This window comes from Arachis stenosperma, chromosome 3 (assembly GCF_014773155.1).
Source record: "Arachis stenosperma cultivar V10309 chromosome 3, arast.V10309.gnm1.PFL2, whole genome shotgun sequence".
Classification (NCBI taxonomy): domain Eukaryota; kingdom Viridiplantae; phylum Streptophyta; class Magnoliopsida; order Fabales; family Fabaceae; genus Arachis; species Arachis stenosperma.
This window is the reverse complement of record NC_080379.1, coordinates 147,826,948-147,845,435: the sequence shown is the minus strand read 5'-3', so window position 1 is coordinate 147,845,435 and position 18,488 is coordinate 147,826,948. Positions and strand designations below refer to the sequence as shown.

The following is an 18,488-nucleotide window of genomic DNA, read 5'->3' as shown; positions in this document are numbered from 1 at the left end:
ACAATTAATTTCTAGTTTTTAAGGTTGTCGTAGTTACCTATTAAAGTACTAGCAACAAAACCTGTTGCATTTGCATTATCAGAGGAATGAGGTTGAGATATGATGAACAAACAATTGAAAATAATTACCATCTATGACATTTAGAAAGCAATATTTTTGGCAGAGAGCTCAATTAACAATAAAATGATGTTAATAAAAAACAGACATAACTACATCCGATCCCTATATAACCCTCCACAATATGCCTTCCCCGTTGGCTGTTGGCTGTTGGCTGTTGGCTGTTGGCCTACGCCACTGGCAATATTATGTATTTCCTTATTTATTTCCTATACAAATAAAATTAATTGCGAACGTGTAACTTAGATGTGCTTTTGGTTTTGTAGTTTTAAGGACGATGACTGCGAAGGAATGCTTGCAAGCAAGAATAACAGAATTAAATAAAATAATGTTACTTGTTTCAGACGGATGTAGAAATTTGATTGAGAAATTTATCAATTCGTTTCTTTGTTGGAAACCTATCCAACCTTTTGAGATTTGTTTTTGTGAGTCGTTCCGTAATCGAGAAATGTCTTATTCCAGTAATTTTTTATGCTTGCGTGTTGCGTGACGTACGCTGATCTTACATAGTCAACCACTGCATCTTCGGTCAACCCTTGGACCCTCTCTCTTTCTCAAGAATAACAACACATGAGATCAACATACAAAATCTAATTCATAAATTCGCATTTTTGTGGTGCTCGTGGAATAAATCATCTAGAAGGAGAGGAGCTATTACCAGAAGAAGACCATGGCGGCAGCTTAGCAGAATAAACAGAAGGAATTGGAGTTGCCTGTGGAGCAGAAGTTACAGAATAAGCAAACACTGAAGAAGAGGAAGAATTCGATGCCGCTGGCGATGAAGCCGAAGAAGCTTGAATATGAGAAGCCATTGCAGACGACACAAACATCTGATCATATAAACTGATGGGGAAGTCTGAAAACTCTGAGGAGAAGTCATAAAACTTGGGTGGTGAAGCCTCCACAGTGGAAGGTGGAAGGGGCACATATGCACCAGAAGAAGAAGAAGAAGCAGTATGAGAAATGGTGAAAGCGGTTGGTGGTGGTGGTTGCTTCACCCTAACATTTTCAGGGAAGTTGAGTTTGGCTTTGTTGCCTCTGAAGCGGAGAGAGGCTTGGTCGTAAGCAATGGCAGCAGCCTCTGCAGTGTTGAAGGTTCCTAACCACACTCTTGCTGCTTTGAATGGATCTCGGATCTCTGCAGCCCACTTCCCCCATGGCCTCTGCCTCACTCCTCTGTATTTTCTCTTCCCTTCATTGTTCCTCTTCTCCTCATCATTCTTCTTTAGATCTGTTCTGTATTCGTACACTATTGCATCATCTCCCATTTCGCTTCTTTCGCTTCTTGTTTTCCCGTTGATTGCAAGCTCTGAAACTGTATAATGAAATCCCAATCATTGCCATGTGCTATCATGACTTTCTCTCTCAGTCAAAGTGTGTGTATATTGTCATGTCATTGCTATAAAAATGAATGATATAAATTCTCATTCTCTAATATCTTTTTCCCAACAGGGGCATACTTGCTAATACATTTCATTTAATATTAATCTTCAAAAGAGGGTCCTACCCCAAACTCTAGCGGTTATGTTCTGTTTTTTTTTTTTTTTTTTGAGTTCTGTTCAACTATTAGGTCTAGTTATGTCAAAAAAAAAATGAAAAAAATATAAAAAAAACACTTGAGGAACATTTATTCTTTATGCAGGGACCCATTAACATATCTAGCTATGACCCAAAATAAATTGGATATTTATAAAATATTAAGAATTATAAAGACTAATACATGTAGTACTTACTTGGTGGAATAGCAGCAGAGGATGAAGCAAGAAAGGGTATATCATCTTCCCTACTTCTTTTGAGATTAGAATTGAGTCCATAAGATGAAGAGGACGTAGATGGTGTTGCAGACACAGAAGCCATGTTAGATGTCACAGCAACATCAGCAGCTTCTTGAGGTATTTCTCCACGAACAACATGAGTCAAAGCCTCAACCATAGTATACATCTCCTCCTCTTTATTCAGACCGGGAAACATAATCATTGGTTGCATCCCCAAAACATCATCTATCTATCTCTGTATATCAAAATCACCTCTTGTTTCTTCTGCATGCAAATAAGTAACTTACTCAACTATATATTATGCAAAGATTCTAATCTGAACATAGAACTTAGAACTAGAACTCCCTCTGAACATTGATATAAATGTACCTATATATAAGCCGCACGGGGAAAATGCTTTTCTTTTCCTTTGTCCCTTGCTCCTTATTATTATTATTATTATATGAAATATGTAATATATATACATACCATCAAGTTGATGAAACAGATCAAATGCATGTAGCTTAGAAGAATAAATAATTGATAATTGATGGGTAATAAAGATAGGTCAAAACTCTTACACTATTAAGGTGTGAAAGGAGAGAAACATGGTGTGGAGGTAACCAACTTGAAGAACCAAACTAAGTCGGTGGTGAAAAGGAAGGAGCCGACATCAAAATATCCATCATCATCTTCTTAGTTTGATTTATTTATTATAATAATATAAGATGAGATGTTTTTTAATTATGAAAATAAGGCCATAGATCCGTCCACTTGAGGTGTAAATCAAAACTTCACCTGAATAATTCTGTCACGTTATTCCCAAACCTTATGATTGTATAAATAAAAGGAGCTGTTGAGCATATTGGATAGGGTTGTATATTATTATTTTGTATCGACACGGGTTGATTTAATTAGGCAAGTTGCATTGCACCCACAAATTTATATGTGTTTAATTTCAATTATTTTCGGTGTGACATTGGCAAGTTGCTTCAGCAAAAGAAAACTACTTTCAGTTCGATGCTTAATCCTTGGTGTGTATCAACAGTTAATAGGCAAGTCGCAGGTTGCAAGTTGCAAGTTGCAGCCGCAACAATTCATTTGTCCAACTTTTTCTTAATAGAAAATTATAGGTAACCAACAACATTTTTGAATAATGTATGAACAATGTGAATTAATAGGATTAAAAGAATAAATTTAATTAATAGCATTAAATAAATGTGTAAGATACTTTTATTTAATTAGTGGTTGTTCATATTGTTCAAGGTAGTTATTATTTACCTAGCACTCCCTTTTCTTAATTCACGTCCATTCATTATTATTAAAAAAAAAAGAATAAAAAGGAAGAAGGCATAATTAAACTAGAATACAAATTTGTTTTAAAAAGGAACACAAATTTTAACGTCACATCTGAATATACTCAAAGTAAATTTCGATTTACCAACTTTAATCAAGATACCTTACATAAGTTCCACTAACTATTAATGTATGTGGCAAATAAGAATTGTTAAACTAGTCACTATTTAGGAATTCTTTGTACGTAATAAACTTTTGAGGAGATAATATTTGTTCCTAAAAAAATATTACTCTAGAATTAATACTTTCATAGAATAGTAGAAAAACATCAGAGAAACTAAAAGATATGTCATGAGTAATTTATAGAATAAATCTAAGTCACTTGAACATTAATATTTTAGCTATTTTCTTAATATATACATGTACAATTAAAATGAAACAGTTAATTCTAATAACTACGAAGTATAAAGTAAAAGTTTATATGTTTCATTTTTTTCTTTCAGTATCTATTTAAGAGTTTGCTGTTAATTAATAAGTTGCTGCATGCATAAAATAAAATTCGAATTCTCAACACTTATTTAAGCTGACTAAAGAGATAATTATTAGACTAATTCAACTTGATTTTATGTAATTTTTTCTTTAATTAATAACTGTAATTAAAAAACCTATCTACAGATAAGAAGGGATTTTTATTCTATTTTATTACTAATAATAGAAGCGTATATATTCTCATATAAACATTGAAGATAAAAATATAAAATTCAACTAAGTTCTTTTCTTTTAATTTTAAAATTGTAAAAAATATTGTTAAACAGAAATCATACGACCCAAACAGAATTAATGATGAAAACATTTATAATCTCTAAATAGTATAATTTGATATCTAATTGTTTACTTTTAAAAAGGAATGTTCCATACGTCCTGTTTTAACTCTAAAAATATTGAGAATGATTTTTTTTCAATTTTTTATTTTAATTGATGCTGTCAATTATAGTATTTTATTATATAATATCAATTTCCACATCTTTTTCTTTATTTTATTTTAAAAAATATATAATAAAATAATAGTTGATGTAAATACATTTCAGATAGAATAAAGAAGGTAGTATTTTTAAAAAATAAAATTTTATTAGAAGTAATAAATAAAATAAGAGGTTATGAGCTTTGAATTTTTGTTTTCCTTTTATTTAAATAATATATATAACCTATTTGGAGTTTTTTAAAAAAGTATAGTTAACCTAATTATCAAGTTATTGTTTTAAATTTTAATTATTCATATAAACAAAATAAAATAGAGAACAAAAATTTATCTAATTAATAAAAGTATAATACCATTTATATAATATAAAAAAATATGTAAGGATGAATTGATAAAACAGCATACTTAAAAATATGATTTCAAAGAAAAACAAAGGAATTCATTTAAAAAATATTGGAGTCATTGTCTTTGACTCTTGGATGGAAGGGTTTGAGTAAGCAAAATGAAGGTGTGAGACTAAGTCAGCGCTAGTTTCAGTCAAACAGTTGAACCGTACACGCGCTATCTCTCGCGGATTGGATAAAATTGGGGGCCACGTGATCAAACGGTATTGGCGTATTGCTACGGTTTTTGTTAAGTAGCGTTGTTTAATAAATAACACATTTAACACAAATTAAGGTGGGAAAGAATTAGCTGATTTTTTTTAATAATAAAATGTAAAAAATACATGGATGTTATCCAAATCTTTATTGTTATACGCACGTCCTCTAATTTTCAAATTGTTTGTGATTCATGTGCTTAATATAACGTAAATCTTGTATAACTTTTATTCAATATAAACCTACTGTTACCATGTAAACTTCCTTCTCTGTTTGCGTTTTCTTTCTTTCTTTCTTTCTTTCTTTCTTTCTTTCTTCTTCTTCTTCTTTTCCTCTGCTCACGTCATAGGCTTCATCGTTCTCCTTTCTTGCGTTTTCTTTCTTGTTCTTCTTCTTTTTTACTTGTGTTCTTCGTGATAGATCTGGATTGACTTCAACGTAATAAGCTTGGTCGTTCTTGTTCTTCTTCGTTTTTCTTCTTCGATCTGAACTTCTGAATTGAAACAATGAATGAATCAACTTCAAATCAGTTGAATGAAAGCGATTTGGATTATTCTTCTAAAACGAATCAAGCTGATGAGGTTTGGATTATTCAATTTTGAATCGAATTCAATGTAATGCAACTGCTAATTTTATTTGAATTAAATTGAATGGATGGAAGTGTTCTGAATCTGAATTGAATTGATAATATCTAAATTGTAGACAGAGATATTTTGAATTTGATTTTGTATAATGGATTATGTTTTGTTCACTCAGTACTATAGAATTGTTTCACCATAATGACGTTTTCGGTTCATTATGCAGAAAGCTATTTGAATTTGAATTTATATAATGGATGATATGTCATTCATCTAGTTTTATACTATTATTTCACCATAACAACATGTTCGGTTCACTTTGCAGACCAGGTGTGTTGTGGATGAACAATTTGTGCCAAAAGTCGGGATGATTTTTAAGACATTAGAAGAAGCCGGAAAGTTCTACAAAAATTATTCCAAACTTGCCGGTTTTTCTATGAAAATAAGGAACATGAATCGGGGCGGAGATAAGATTAAGAATCGACTAATTGTATGCAGCAGAGAGGAGAGGTGGAAATCCAAGATATCTCCTACTCTGAAGACAAATCCCTCAGCCGGCTTAAACTGTCCATCCCGGATATATGTACCCATATTGAAGGACGTAGGTCTTTGGACAATTTCCAAAGTTGTTTTGAATCACTCACACCCTTGCTATCCAGACCGGATAGAGATGCTCAAACAACACAGGGAGCTAAGCATATTCGTGCGTCGCACCATTGAAACCAATGAGGAAGCCAAAATTAGACCTAGCAAAACTTACCAATCATTCATAGCAGCAGCCGGCAGTCACCGTGAACTAAGTTTTATAGAAAAAGATGTGAGGAATTACATCACGCGGGAAGTACGCAATGTGTCCGAACAAGACGACGCCGAAGAATTCGGGATGTACCTATTAAGAATGAAAGAGAAGAACCAAAATTTCTTTTTCGAGCTCAACATCAAAGGTGATTGATGAGCGGAAAATTTGTACGCTTTTTGGCATTGTTTTTAGTATGTTTTTAGTATGATCTAGTTAGTTTTTAGTATATTTTTATTAGTTTTTAATTAAAATTCACTTTTCTGGACTTTACTATGAGTTTGTGTGTTTTTCTGTGATTTCAGGTATTTTCTGGCTGAAATTGAGGGACCTGAGCAAAAATCTGATCCAGAGGCTGAAAAGGACTGCAGATGCTGTTGGATTCTGACCTCCCTGCACTCGAAGTGAATTTTCTGAAGCTACAGAAGCCCAATTGGCGCGCTCTCAACGGCGTTGGAAAGTAGACATCCTGGGCTTTCCAGCAATATATGATAGTCTATACTTTGCCCAAGATTTGATGGCCCAAACCGGCGTTCAAAGTCACCCTCAGAATTCCCAGCGTTAAACGCCGGAACTGGCACCAAAATGGGAGTTAAACGCCCAAACTGGCATAAAAGCTGGCGTTTAACTCCAAGAAGAGTCTCTACACGAAAATGCTTCATTGCTCAGCCCAAGCACACACCAAGTGGGCCCGGAAGAGGATTTTTATGTCATTTACTCATCTCTGTACACCCTAGGCTACTAGTTTCCTATAAGTAGGACCTTTTACTATTGTATTTTTCATCTTCTGATCATCTTCTGATCTTTGGAATCTTTTGATCTTTAGATCTTTTGATCACTTTGGGAGGCTGGCCTCACGGCCATGCCTAGACCTTGTTCTTATGTATTTTCAACGGTGGAGTTTCTACACACCATAGATTAAGGTGTGGAGCTCTGCTGTACCTCGAGTATTAATGCAATTACTATTGTTCTTCTATTCAATTCCGCTTGTTCTTTGTCCAAGATATCACTTGTTCTTCAACTTGATGAATGTGATGATCCGTGACACTCATCATCATTCTCACTCATGAACAAAGTGACTGACAACCACTCTTGTTCTACAAGCATATGAGGCTCTAGTGTTTATCTCTTGGATTCTTTAACCGGAGTCTTCGTGGTATAGGCAAGAACTGATGACGGCATTCAAGAGAATCCGGAAGGTCTAACCTTGTCTGTGGTATTCTGAGTAGGATTCAATGATTGAATGACTGTGACGTGCTTCAAACTCCTAGCAGGCGGGGCGTTAGTGACAGACGCAAAAGAATCACTGGATTCTATTCCGGCCTGAACGAGAACCGACAGATGGATAGCCGTGCCGTGACAGGGTGCGTTGAACATTTCCACTGAGAGGATGGGAGGTAGCCACTGACAACGGTGAAACCCTTGCATAAGCTTGTCATGGAAAGGAGTAAGAAGGATTGGATGAAGACAGTAGGAAAGCAAAGAGACGGAAGGGAAGGCATCTTCATACGCTTATCTGAAGCTCTCACCAATGATATACATAAGTATCTCTATCTTTATCTTTATGTTTTATTCATCATCTATACCCAATTGAGTCTGCCTGACTAAGATTTACAAGGTGACCATAGCTTGCTTCATACCAACAATCTCCGTGGGATCGACCCTTACTCACGTAAGGTATTACTTGGACGACCCAGTGCACTTGCTGGTTAGTTGTGCAAAGTTGTGTAGTGATCACAATTTCGCGCACCAAGTTTTTGGCGCCGTTGCCGGGGAATTAAATGTCCTAACTATGGTTTCGCATTTGTTCCCTGCAATAACAGTGCCAAGTTTTGATCCGGCAACAACACCAAGTTTTTGGCGCCGTTGCCGGGGATTGTTTGAGTATGGACAACTGACGGTTCATCTTGTTGCTTAGATTAGGTATTTTTTCTTCAGAGTTCTTAAGAATAAATTCTAGTGTTTCATGATGATCTGTTGAAGTCTGGCTGGCTGAGAAGCCATGTCTAATCTTATTGGACCGAGGTTTCAACTTATCATCACAAGAGCTTGTTGATTTCTATCAATCTTGCTGTTGGAGCAATGATCTGCTAAGGCTTGGCTGGCCATTGGCCATGTCTAGTGTTTTGGACCGAAGCTTTCTTTGAAAGCTTGGCTGGCTGTGAAGCCATGTCTAATTCCTGGACCGGAGTCTTAGACTAACATTGCAATGATTCCTGGAATCCAAATTGAGAATTCTGAAACCTTTATTTTCTATTTCCATATAATTTTCGAAAAAAGCACAAAAAAAAATTATAAAAATCATAAAAACAAAAAAATATTTTATGTTTCTTGTTTGAGTATAGTGTCTAAATTTTAAGTTTGGTGTCTTGCATGCCTTGTTTATTTGATCTTGGTTCTATTTTCAAGTCAATAGTACAGGGGACTGAAGATTCAGAACATGCAGCAGAGGAATTACACAGAAAAAGCTGGGCGTTCAAAACGCCCAGTGAAGAAAGACAGACTGGCGTTTAAACGCCAGCCAGGGTGCATGGTTGGGCGTTTAACGCCCAAAAAGGTAGTGCATTGGGCGTTAAACGCCAGAATGTGCACCATTCTGGGCGTTTAACGCCAGGATGGCACAAGGGGGAGGATTTTGTTTTCAAAATCAATTTTTTTCAAGTTTTTAAAGTTTTTCAAAATCAAATCTTTTTCAAATCAAATCTTTTCAATCAAATGTTTTCAAAATCAATTTCTTTCCTTTTTCAAAGATACTTACTAACAATTAATGATTTGATTGAACATTTTAAGTATGTTGCCTTTTCTGTTGAGAAAGGTTTAATGTTTGAATCATATCTTTTCTTGTTAGGCAAGTCATTAATTTTTAAAATCAAATCTTTTTAAAATTGTTTTCAAATCATATCTTTTCAATCATATCTCTTTAAAAAGCATAATTTTTTTTATCATATCTTTTTAATCACATCTTTTTTCAAAACAGTTTTTAATCATATCTTTTTAATTTCTAATTTCAAAAATCTTTTTCAAAAATTACTTGATTCCTTTTCCACTCTTGATTTTCGAAAATCAATTAGAGTTTTTCAAAAATGTTTTCAAAATATTTCACTTGATTTTCGAAAATTTCTTCCTCTCTTCCCACATCCTTCTATTTATGGAGTACTACTCCTTCTCAATGCACAATTTGAACTCTATCTAATTAAGTTCGAATTCTTCTACCTCTTCTTTCTATTTTTTCTGTTCCTCTGACACCTCAAGGAATCTCTATACTGTGACATAGAGGATTCCATATTTTCTTGTTCTCTTCTCTTTCATATGAGCAGGAGCAAAGACAAAGGCATTCTTGTTGAAGCTGACCCTGAACCTGAAAGGACCTTGAAGCGAAAGCTAAGAGAAGCTAAGGCACAACTCTCTGTTGAGGACCTGATCGAATTCTTCAAAGAAGAAGAACCCATGGCAGCCGAAAACAACAACAATGCCAACAATGCAAGGAAGGTGCTGGGTGACTTTACTGCACCTACTCTCGACTTCTATGGGAGAAGCATCTCTATCCCTGCCATTGGAGCAAACAACTTTGAGCTTAAGCCTCAATTAGTTTCTCTAATGCAACAGAATTGCAAGTTCCATGGACTTCCATTGGAAGATCCTCATCAGTTCTTAGCTGAATTCTTGCAAATCTGTGACACTGTCAAGACTAATGGGGTTGACCCTGAGGTCTACAGACTAATGCTATTCCTTTTTGCTGTAAGAGACAGAGCTAGGACATGGTTGGACTCACAACCTAAAGAAAGCCTGGACTCATGGGAAAAGCTAGTCAATGCCTTCTTGGCAAAGTTCTTTCCACCTCAAAAATTGAGTAAGCTTAGAGTGGAAGTCCAAACTTTCAGACAGAAGGATGGAGAATCCCTCTATGAAGCTTGGGAAAGCTACAAACAATTAATCAGAAAATGTCCTTCTGACATGCTTCCTGAATGGAGCATCATAGGTATTTTCTATGATGGTCTCTCTGAACTATCCAAGATGTCTTTGGATAGCTCTGCTGGAGGATCTCTTCATCTGAAGAAGACGCCTACAGAGGCTCAAGAGCTAATTGAAATGGTTGCAAATAACCAATTCATGTACACTTCTGAAAGGAATCCTGTGAACAATGGGACAAATCAGAAGAAAGGAGTTCTTGAGATTGATACTCTGAATGCCATTTTGGCTCAGAACAAGATATTGACTCAACAAGTCAATTTGATTTCTCAAAGTCTGTCTGGAATGCAAAATGCACCAAGCAGTACTAAGGATGCTTCATCTGAAGAAGAAGCTTATGATCCTGAGAACCCTTCAATGGAAGAGGTGAATTACCTGGGAGAACCCTATGGAAACACCTATAATTCTTCATGAAGAAATCACCCAAATTTCTCATGGAAGAGTCAAGAGAGACCTCAACAAGGTTTCAACAATAATGGTGGAAGAAATAGGTTTAGCAATGGCAAGCCTCTTCCATCATCTTCTCAGCAACAGACAGAGAGTTCTAAGCAGAACACCTCTGACTTAGCAACCATGGTCTCTGATCTAATCAAAACCACTCAAAGTTTCATGACTGAAACAAGGTCCTCCATTAGGAATTTGGAGGCACAAGTGGGACAGCTGAGCAAGAAAGTTACTGAACTCCCTCCAAGTACTCTTCCAAGCAATACAGAAGAAAATCCAAAAGGAGAGTGCAAGGCCATCAACATGGCCGAATTTGGAGAGGAAGGAGAGGAAGTGAACGCCACTGAGGAAGACCTCAATGGGCGTGCACTGACCTCCAATAAGTTCCCCAATGAGGAACCATGGGAATCTGAGGCTCAAAATGAGACCATAGAGATTCCATTGGACTTACTTCTGCCTTTCATGAGCTCTATTGAGTATTCTTCCTCTAAAGAGGATGAGTATGTCACTGAAGAGCAAGTTGCTAAATATCTTGGAGCAATCATGAAGCTAAATGACAAGTTATTTGGAAATGAGACTTGGGAGGATAAACCCCCTTTGCTCACCAAAGAACTGGATGACTTGTCTAGGCAGAAATTACCTCAAAAGAGACAAGATCCTGGGAAGTTTTCAATACCTTGTACCATAGGCACCATGACCTTCAAGAAGACTCTGTGTGACTTAGGGTCAAGTGTAAACCTCATGCCTCTCTCTGTAATGGAGAAGCTAGGGATCTTTGAGGTACAAGCTGCAAGAATCTCACTAGAGATGGCAGACAATTCAAAGAAACAAGCTTATGGACTTGTAGAGGATGTTCTGGTGAAGATTGAAGACCATTACATCCCTGCTGATTTCATAGTCCTAGAGACTGGGAAGTGCATGGATGAATCTATCATCCTTGGCAGACCCTTCCTAGCCACAGCAAAGGCTGTGATTGATGTTGATGGAGGTGAACTGATCATTCAAGTGAATGAAGAATCCTTTGTGTTTAAGGCTCAAGGATATCCCTCTGTCACCATGGAGAGGAAGCATGAAGAGCTTCTCTCAAATCAGAGTCAAGCAGAGCCCCCACAGTCAAACTCTAAGTTTGGTGTTGGGAGGCCACAACCAAACTCTAAGTTTGGTGTTGAACCCCCACATTCAAACTCTAAGTTTGGTGTTGGGAGGTTCCAACATTGCTCTGAGTATCTGTGAGGCTCCATGAGAGCCCTCTGTCAAGCTACTGACATTAAAGAAGCGCTTGTTGGGAGGCAACCCAATGTTATATTTTATCTATTTTCTTTTGTTATTTTATGTTTTTTGCAGGTTGATGATCATGAGAAGTCACAAAAACAATTGAAAAAGCAAAAACAGAATGAAAAACAGGAAGAAAAATAGCACACCCTGGAGGAAGAACTTACTGGCGTTTAAACGCCAGTAAGACTAGCAGGTGGGAGTTTAACGCCCAGTCTGGCACCATTCTGGGAGTTTAACGCCAGAAAGGGGCACCAGACTGGCGTTAAACGCCAGAAAAGGGCAAGAACCTGGCGTTAAACGCCAGAAAGGGGCACCAGCCCGGCGTTTAACGCCAGAATTGGCTCAAAACGTGATTTTGCATGCCATTTGGTGCAGGGATGACTTTTCCTTGACACCTCAGGATCTGTGGACCCCACAGGATCCCAACCAACCCCACCACTCTCTCTCTTCTTCACCCATTCACCAATCACCTCAATACCTCTTCCCCAAAAACCCTTCACCTATCAAATCCCATCTTTCTCTTCACCACTCACATCCATCCTTCATATAACCCCACCTACCTCACCATTCCAATTCAAACCACTTTCCCACCTAAACACCACTTCTCACCCTCTTTGGCCGAACACAACGCCACTCCCTTCTTCCTCATTTCTTCTTCTTCTACTCTCTTCTTTCTTCTTTTGCTCGAGGACGAGCAAACCTTTTAAGTTTGGTGTGGTAAAAGCGTTGCTTTTTCGTTTTTCCATAACCATTTATGGCATCCAAGGCCGGAGAAACCTCTAGAAAGAGGAAAGGGAAGGCAAAAGCTTCCACCTCCGAGTCATGGGAGATAGAGAGATTCATCTCAAGGGTGCATCAAGACCACTTCTATGAAGTTGTGGCCTTGAAGAAGGTGATCCCCGAGGTCCCTTTTTCACTCAAAAAGAGTGAATATCCGGAGATCCGACATGAGATCCGAAGAAGAGGTTGGGAAGTTCTTACCAACCCCATTCAACAAGTCGGAATCTTAATGGTTCAAGAGTTCTATGCCAATGCATGGATCACCAAGAACCATGATCAAAGTGTGAACCCGGATCCAAAGAATTGGCTTACTATGGTTCGGGGGAAATACTTGGATTTTAGTCCGGAAAATGTAAGGTTGGCATTCAACTTGCCTATGATGCAAGGAGATGAACATCCTTACACTAGAAGGGTCAACTTTGATCAAAGGTTGGACCAAGTCCTCACTGACATTTGTGAAGAGGGCGCCCAATGGAAGAGAGATTCAAGAGGGAAGCCGGTTCAATTAAGAAGGCATGACCTCAAGCCCGTGGCTAGAGGATGGTTGGAGTTTATCCAACGCTCAATCATTCCCACTAGCAACCGGTCCGAAGTTACTCTAGACCGGGCCATCATGATTCATAGCATCATGATTGGAGAAGAAGTGGAAGTTCATGAGGTTATAGCCCAAGAACTCTATAAGGTGGCGGACAAGTCCTCTACCTTGGCAAGGTTAGCCTTTCCTCATCTCATTTGTCACCTCTGTTATTCAGTGGGAGTTGACATAGAGGGAGACATCCCCATTGATGAGGACAACCCCATCACTAAGAAAAGGATGGAGCAAACAAGAGACCCCTCTCATCATGAGATCCCTGAGATACCTCAAGGGATGCACTTTCCTCCACAAGACTATTGGGAGCATCTAAACACCTCCCAAGGAGAATTGAGTTCCAACATGGGACAACTAAGGGTGGAGCACTAAGAACATTCCATCCTCCTCCATGAAATTAGAGAAGATCAAAGAATCATGAGAGATGAGCAACAAAGACAGGGAAGAGACATTGAGGAGCTCAAGCACTCCATAAGACCTTCAAGAGGAAGAACAAGCCGCCATCACTAAGGTGGACCCGTTCTTTAATCTCCTTGTTCTTTATTTTCTTGTTTTTCGAATTTTAGTGCTTATGTTTATCTATGTTTGTGTCTTATGATCATTAGTGTCTTAGTGTCTATGCCTTAAAGTTATGAATGTCCTATGAATCCATCACCTTTCTTAAACAAATGTTCTTAATTGAAAAAGAAAAGAATTGCATGAGTTTTGAATTTTATACAGTTTAATTATTTTGATGTGGTGTGATGAGCGGATAATTTGTATACTTTTTGGCATTGTTTTTAGTATGTTTTTGATATGATCTAGTTAGTTTTTAGTATATTTTTATTAGTTTTTAGTTAAAATTCACTTTTCTGGACTTTACTATGAGTTTGTGTGTTTTTCTGTGATTTCAGGTATTTTCTGGCTGAAATTGAGGGACCTGAGCAAAAATCTGATCCAGAGACTCAAAAGGACTGCAGATGCTGTTGGATTCTGACCTCCCTGCACTCGAAGCGGATTTTCTGGAGCTACAGAAGCCCAATTGGCGCGCTCTCAACGGCGTTGGAAAGTAGACATCCTGGGCTTTCCAGCAATATATGATAGTCCATACTTTGCCCAAGATTTGATGGCCCAAACCGGCGTTCAAAGTCACCTCAAGAAATCCCAGCGTTAAACGCTGGAACTGGCACCCAAATGGGAGTTAAACGCCCAAACTGGCACTAAAGCTGGCGTTTAACTCCAAGGAGAGTCTCTACACGAAATTTCTTCATTGCTCAGCCCAAGCACACACCAAGTGGGCCCGGAAGTGGATTTTTATGTCATTTACTCATCTATGTACTAGTTTTCTATAAGTAGGACCTTTTACTATTGTATTAGGAACATCTTGGTAGCTATCTTTGAGTTTTATGCTATCTTAGATCATTGGGAGGCTGGCCATTCGGCCATGCCTAGACCTTATGTTTATGTATTTTCAACGGTGGAGTTTCTACACACCATAGATTAAGGTGTGGAGCTCTGCTGTACCTCGAGTATTAATGCAATTACTATTGTTCTTCCATTCAATTCCGCTTGTTCGTTATCCAAGATATCACTTGTTCTTCAACATGATGAAGGTGATGATTGACGCCCATCACCATTCTCACCCATGAACAAGGTGACTGACAACCATTCTTGTTCTACAAGCATCTGAGGCTTAGTGAATATCTCTTGGATTCTTCGGAATCTTCGTGTATAGGCAGGACCTGATGGCAGCATTCAAGAGAATCCGGAAGGTCTAACCTTGTCTGTGGTATTCTGAGTAGGATTCAATGATTGAATGACTGTGACGTGCTTCAAACCTGTAACCTACTGGGCGTTAGTGACAGACGCAAAAGAGTTATTCTATTCCGGTAGGGGAGGGAACCAAACCGGTGATTGGCAGCACTGTGACAGAGTGTGTGCATTAGCTTTCACTGCGCGGATGGGAGGTAGCTGCTGACAACAGTGAAACCTTACACGAGCTTGCCATGGAAAGGAGTAAGAAGGATTGGATGAAGACAGTAGGAAAGCAGAGAGACGGAAGGGAAGGCATCTTCATACACTTGTCTGAAGCTCTTACACCAATGATATACATAAGTATCTCTATCCTTATCTTCTATGTTATTTTCGTTCATCACCATATACATCTGAGTTTGCCTGACTAAGATTTACAAGATGACCATAGCTTGCTTTAATACTAACAATCTCCGTGGGATCGACCCTTACTCACGTAAGGTTTATTACTTGGACGACCCAGTGCACTTGCTGGTTAGTTGTGCGAAGTTGTGTAATGCCATGGTATTGAGCCACCAAGTTCTTGGGGCCATTACCGGGGATTATTTGAGTTGTGAAAAAGTATTGTTCACAATTTCGCGCACCAAGTTTTTGGCGCCGTTGCCGGGGATTGTTCAAGTTTTTGGCGCCGTTGCCGGGGATTGTTCAAGTTTTGAGCAAGCTTTTGGTAACATCAGTGCCAAGATCCGGCAACAACATCAAGTTTTTGGTGTTATTGCCCGGGATTGTTTAGGCTGGACAACTGACGGTTCATCTTGTTGCTTAGATTAGGTATTATTTTTTTCGAAATTCTTGAAGATGAATTCTAGAGTTTCATGATGATTTGTTGAAATCTGGCTGGCTGAGAAGCCATGTCTAATCTGATTGGACCGAGGTTTCAACTTATCACCACAAGAGCTTGTTGATTCTCATCAATTTTGCTCTTGGAGCAGTGATCTGCTAAGATTTGGCTGACCTTTGGTCATGTCTAGTGTTTTGGACCGAAGCTTTCTTTGAAAGCTTGGCTGGCTGAGAAGCCATGTCTAATTCCTGGACCGGAGTCTTAGACTAGCACTGCACTGATTCCTGGAATTCTCATTAAGAATTTTGATACCTTTTCCCATTTAATTTTCGAAAAACACAAAAAAAAAATTTACAAAATCATAAAAAGACCAAAAATATTTGATGTTTCTTGCTTAAGTTTAGTGTCTCATCCTAAGTTTGGTGTCAAATGCATGTTTTTGTTATAATTTTCGAATCCATGCATATATTTCTTTGTTTTGATCTTTGAATTCTATTGACTTGAAGTATTTTGTGTGTCTCATATGCATTTTCATATTGTTAGTGTCAGTAGTACACAAACTGCTAAGTTTGGTGTCTTGCATGCATTGTTATTTGATTCTTGTCGCATTTTGATTATTAGAAAAAAAATCCAAAAATATTTTTAATTTGTGTCTTTTCAAGTCAATGATACAAAGAATTGAAGATTCAGAACATACTGCAGAGGAATTACACAGAAAAAGCTGAGCATTCAAAAATGCCCAGTGAAGAAGGCAGACTGGCGTTTAAACGCCAGCCAGGGCACCTGGTTGGGCGTTTAACGCCCAAAGAGGTAGCATTTTGGGCGTTAAACGCCAGAATGTATACCATTCTGGGCGTTTAACGCCAGGATGGTGCTAGGGGGAAGATTTTGTTTTCAAATCAATTTTTTTCTTAGTTTTTCAAAATCAAATCTTTTTCAAATCAAATCTTTTCAATCAAATGTTTTCAAAATCAATTTCTTTCCTTTTTAAAAGATACTTACTAACAATTAATGATTTGATTGAACATCTCAAATTTGTTGCCTTTTCTGTTGAGAAAGGTTTTATGTTTGAATCATATCTTTTCTTGTTAGGCAAGTCATTAATTTTTTAAATCAAATCTTTTTCAAATTGTTTTCAAATCATATCTTTTAAAATTGTTTTCAAATCATATATTCTCAATCACATCTTTTTAAGACCATAACTTTTCAATTAAATCTTTTTAACCACATCTTTTTCAAATTAGTTTTCAATCAAATCTTTTTAATTTCTAATTTCAAAATCTTTTTCAAAAATCACTTGATTTCTTTTTCACTTTTTATTTTTGAAAATTATCAATCAAATTTTCAAAATGTTTTTAAAATCTCTTAATTGAATTTTCGAAAATTCTCTTCCCTCCTTCCCACATCCTTCTATTTATGGAGTACCACTCCTTCTAAATGCACAATTCGAACCTTATCTAATTAAAGTTCGAATTCATCTTCTCCTTCTTCTTTCTATTTCTCTTTTCCTCTGACATTTCAAGGAATCTCTATACTGTGACATAGAGGATTCCACACTTTCTGTTTCTCTTCTCTTTCATATGAGCAGGAGCAGAGACAAAGGCATTCTTGTTGAAGCTGACCCTGAACCTGAGAGGACCTTGAAGCGAAAGCTAAGAGAAGCCAAGGCACAACTCTCTTTAGAGGACCTGACCGAATTCTTCAAGGAAGAAGAACACATGGCAGCCGAAAACAACAACAATGCAAACAATGCAAGGAAGGTGCTGGGTGACTTTACTGCACCTACTCCTGATTTCTATGGGAGAAGCATCTCTATCCCTGCCATTGGAGCAAACAACTTTGAGCTTAAGCCTCAATTAGTTTCTCTAATGCAACAGAATTGCAAGTTTCATGGACTTCCAATGGAAGATCCTCATCAGTTTTAGCTGAGTTCTTACAAATCTGTGACACAGTCAAGACTAATGGGGTTAACCCTGAGGTCTATAGACTGATGCTATTCCCTTTTGCTGTAAGAGACAGAGCTAGAATATGGTTGGATTCTCAACCTAAAGAAGCCTGGACTCTTGGGAAAAGCTAGTCAATGCCTTCTTGGCAAAGTTCTTTCCACCACAAAGATGGAGTAAGCTTAGAGTGGAAGTCCAAACCTTCAGACAGAAGGATGGAGAATCCCTCTATGAAGCTTGGGAAAGATACAAACAATTAATCAGAAGATGTCCCTCAGACATGCTTTCTGAATGGAGCATCATAGGTATTTTCTATGATGGTCTCTCTGAACTATCCAAGATGTCTTTGGATAGCTCGGCTGGAGGATCTCTTCATCTGAAGAAGACGCCTGCAGAAGCTCAAGAATTGATTGAAATGGTTGCAATAACCAATTCATGTACACTTCTGAAAGGAATCCTGTGAACAATGGACTAGTCAGAAGAAAGGAGTTCTTGAGATTGACACTCTGAATGCCATATTGGCTCAGAATAAGATATTGACTCAACAAGTCAATTTGATTTCTCAAAGTCTGTCTGGAATGCAAAATGCACCAAACAGTACTAAGGATGCTTCATCTGAGGAAGAAGCTTATGATCCTGAGAACCCTTCCATGGAAGAGGTGAATTCCCTAGGAGAACCCTATGGAAACACCTACAATTCTTCATGGAGAAATCACCCAAATCTCTCATGGAAGAATCAAGAGAGACCTCAACAAGGTTTCAATAATAATGGTGGAAGAAACAGGTTTAGCAATGGC

The 18,488-nt window shown here is 37.6% G+C and overlaps 1 protein-coding gene and 2 non-coding genes across 4 annotated transcripts; all 3 read right to left on the bottom strand.

Moving 5' to 3' along the window:
* Nucleotides 1-433: 433 nt before the first annotated feature.
* On the bottom strand, nt 434-2,450 carry LOC130968846 (ethylene-responsive transcription factor ABR1-like). Of its 2 annotated transcripts, XM_057894322.1 has the most exons (4): nt 2,262-2,450; nt 1,851-2,156; nt 776-1,432; nt 434-670 (listed from the first exon to the last, which is right to left on the bottom strand). In XM_057894322.1, the coding sequence occupies exons 2-4, from the start codon at nt 2,101-2,103 to the stop codon at nt 516-518; spliced, it is 1,065 nt and encodes a 354-aa protein (XP_057750305.1). In that variant the 5' UTR covers nt 2,104-2,156; nt 2,262-2,450; the 3' UTR covers nt 434-515. The 2 variants fall into 2 exon arrangements, with proteins under 2 accessions (XP_057750305.1, XP_057750306.1); XM_057894323.1 differs by lacking the exon at nt 2,262-2,450 and having other exon boundaries at nt 434-666; nt 1,851-2,252.
* Nucleotides 2,451-9,971: 7,521 nt separating this feature from the next.
* Nucleotides 9,972-10,079, bottom strand: LOC130972009 (small nucleolar RNA R71). The gene has a single exon (XR_009083213.1). It is a non-coding gene; the product is annotated as a small nucleolar RNA R71 (small nucleolar RNA).
* A 7,790-nt stretch (nt 10,080-17,869) lies between these two features.
* On the bottom strand, nt 17,870-17,977 carry LOC130972027 (small nucleolar RNA R71). The gene has a single exon (XR_009083230.1). It is a non-coding gene; the product is annotated as a small nucleolar RNA R71 (small nucleolar RNA).
* Nucleotides 17,978-18,488: the final 511 nt, after the last annotated feature.

Coding starts and splice junctions, on each gene's coding strand:
- LOC130968846 (XM_057894322.1), bottom strand. CDS start 2,103: ATGCAACCAATGATTATGTTTCCCGGTCTGAATAAAGAGGAGGAGATG. Junction 1,433..1,850: donor CTCTGCTGCTATTCCACCAA/GTAAGTACTACA, acceptor TTCATTATACAG/TTTCAGAGCTTGCAATCAAC. Junction 671..775: donor GCCGCCATGGTCTTCTTCTG/GTAATAGCTCCT, acceptor GTTATTCTTGAG/AAAGAGAGAGGGTCCAAGGG.